Here is a 1,939-nt window from a genome sequence, read left to right on the forward strand (position 1 = left end):
CAATCAGATGCCAATTGAAAATTACTCTCATCCTTTCTTCAAAATTGTTTCAAACCTAATTTTTACAGAATTTCTAAGGCAACTTTCCCATCGATTTCTACAGGCAAATACATCAGCATAGAAAGATTCGTGATTAATATGATTGATTTTGTTCAACGGTGGTCAACAAAGGTCACCGTACCCTTTCCATGCTTTCCCCGTGTCGGCATGCATACCCAGACTGGTACAGTGACCTTGACTAACCCCACGCCCTGTGACTCACATGAAAGAACTGTCCAATCACACAACTCAAACTTACCTAAACTTCAACACTTGTACACCAACTATTGGCCAATGCTTAACTAAACTCTGCTCATGACACACACAACAAATCAAAATATGTCTGGATCTGAGTTTTTATTAAATTTTAATTTTCATATTTTAAATTATAATATTTTTAGTATTTTTGTATTATTTTAATATATTTTTAAATAAAAAAAAAACTTTAAAACACAATAAATCTCCTTAACCAGCACTGCAAGCAAGCTAGCACAGCTTATTCTCTCCGCAGAGCTCCATTCTTTGTCTTAACATATATTGTCTTTGTTTATTATTCATGGATATCATTAAATCCCGAAGACAGAAAGAGGAGCAAGCTGCTGGCTTGAAACAACATTTTTTCACTGCCCAAAACAGACAAGAAGAAGCGACATTAATAATGGCCCAAGATAGGTCTCCGACAGAGGAAGTCATGAAGCTAGCTGCCATTGCACTAAGCTTAAATGTAAGGCTAAGATCTTCCGACATGCCAGTCGACATGCAAGAACGTGCCCTTCGCTATGCAAGATCATTTCTCGACGACCCATCAATATCATCAGCTCCCAAACACCGCCCCAATCCTACCCTCCTTGCTCGAGCCCTCAAAAAGGTGTATCTCATCCTCTCCATCTCCTAATAACACGTATATATGTTTAGTTCAGCAGCTCTTTGATACTCTTACAGCATCAGAAGATTAATTAGTGATTAATTAGATTATCAATTGCTAATCGCTAATAAGTACTGATAGCAGGAGTTGTATTTATTTACAAACTGGTTTTAGCCAATGTGTTTTGAGTCTCAAGAACTGAGAGGGTTAATTTGGACAGGAATTTGACTCGGTATATGGGGTGGCCTGGCACTGTGTGGCGGGGAAGAGTTTTGGGTCGTTTGTGACTCACTCACCAGGTGGATTCATGTACTTCTCTATCGACTCGCTGTTTATTGTTCTCTTCAAAACAGAGGTGAAGATGGTCACGGAATTGGAACCTTCTTCCCAGATCAGCTGACTCGATTTGAAGGTTTCGAAAATGCTGTGTAGTTGCTGACTTTGACTGCCACAGGCCATCTCTTGAGAAACGATACCTGTCTTGAATTTTTGTTTGTTTTTTCCACCTAATTAAGAAAGAAACAAGAACACAATTTTCTTTTCTTGTGTGTTTTCCCTCTTCTTTTCAATGGAAAAAATGGATTCTTTAATACAATTCGATGCTATTAATCCTCTTGATTAAGTTAGACCCCCACTTAAAAGTGAGAGACGTAAGAAAACACACAAAATGGCATTACTAGATATTTTAATTAGAAATGATACTATGTATTCACGAGTTGTATTTCTTGATATTCATACTTTATCTATTATTTTACAAATAAAAAATTTAGATATATATAAACTATCTCACAGTTTTGGATATAAAATTGTATCCACTATTTCTATTATTTATTAATCAATAAAAAAATAGTTAATATATATTTAAAATATGTATATGTATATTAAATAATAAAATAATAAATATTATTATTAAGTTGTTTTTGGACATGTCAAGTCGATTAGATCACATCGAGATAACTTTTACTTGTATTAATTTTAAATCCAGGCTAGATAATGAGTTAAGTTGATAAGTATTTTCTGTCAATTTTATTATTT

General features: G+C 34.6%; 1 protein-coding gene across 1 annotated transcript; it reads left to right on the plus strand.

The window, feature by feature from the left end:
* The first annotated feature begins 541 nt into the window (after positions 1-541).
* LOC133687916 (dynein light chain 1, cytoplasmic-like) lies at positions 542-1,499 on the plus strand. Its single transcript, XM_062107261.1, has 2 exons — positions 542-907; positions 1,125-1,499. The coding sequence occupies exons 1-2, from the start codon at positions 596-598 to the stop codon at positions 1,302-1,304; spliced, it is 492 nt and encodes a 163-aa protein (XP_061963245.1). The 5' UTR covers positions 542-595; the 3' UTR covers positions 1,305-1,499.
* Positions 1,500-1,939: the final 440 nt, after the last annotated feature.

Source organism: Populus nigra, chromosome 1 (assembly GCF_951802175.1).
Source record: "Populus nigra chromosome 1, ddPopNigr1.1, whole genome shotgun sequence".
In the NCBI taxonomy this organism is placed as follows: domain Eukaryota; kingdom Viridiplantae; phylum Streptophyta; class Magnoliopsida; order Malpighiales; family Salicaceae; genus Populus; species Populus nigra.

Excerpts from the sequence above, each read along its gene's own strand:
- LOC133687916 (XM_062107261.1), top strand. The coding sequence starts at position 596 with ATGGATATCATTAAATCCCGAAGACAGAAAGAGGAGCAAGCTGCTGGC. Across the intron at positions 908-1,124 it reads TTGCTCGAGCCCTCAAAAAG|GAATTTGACTCGGTATATGG; the intron begins GTGTATCTCATC and ends TAATTTGGACAG.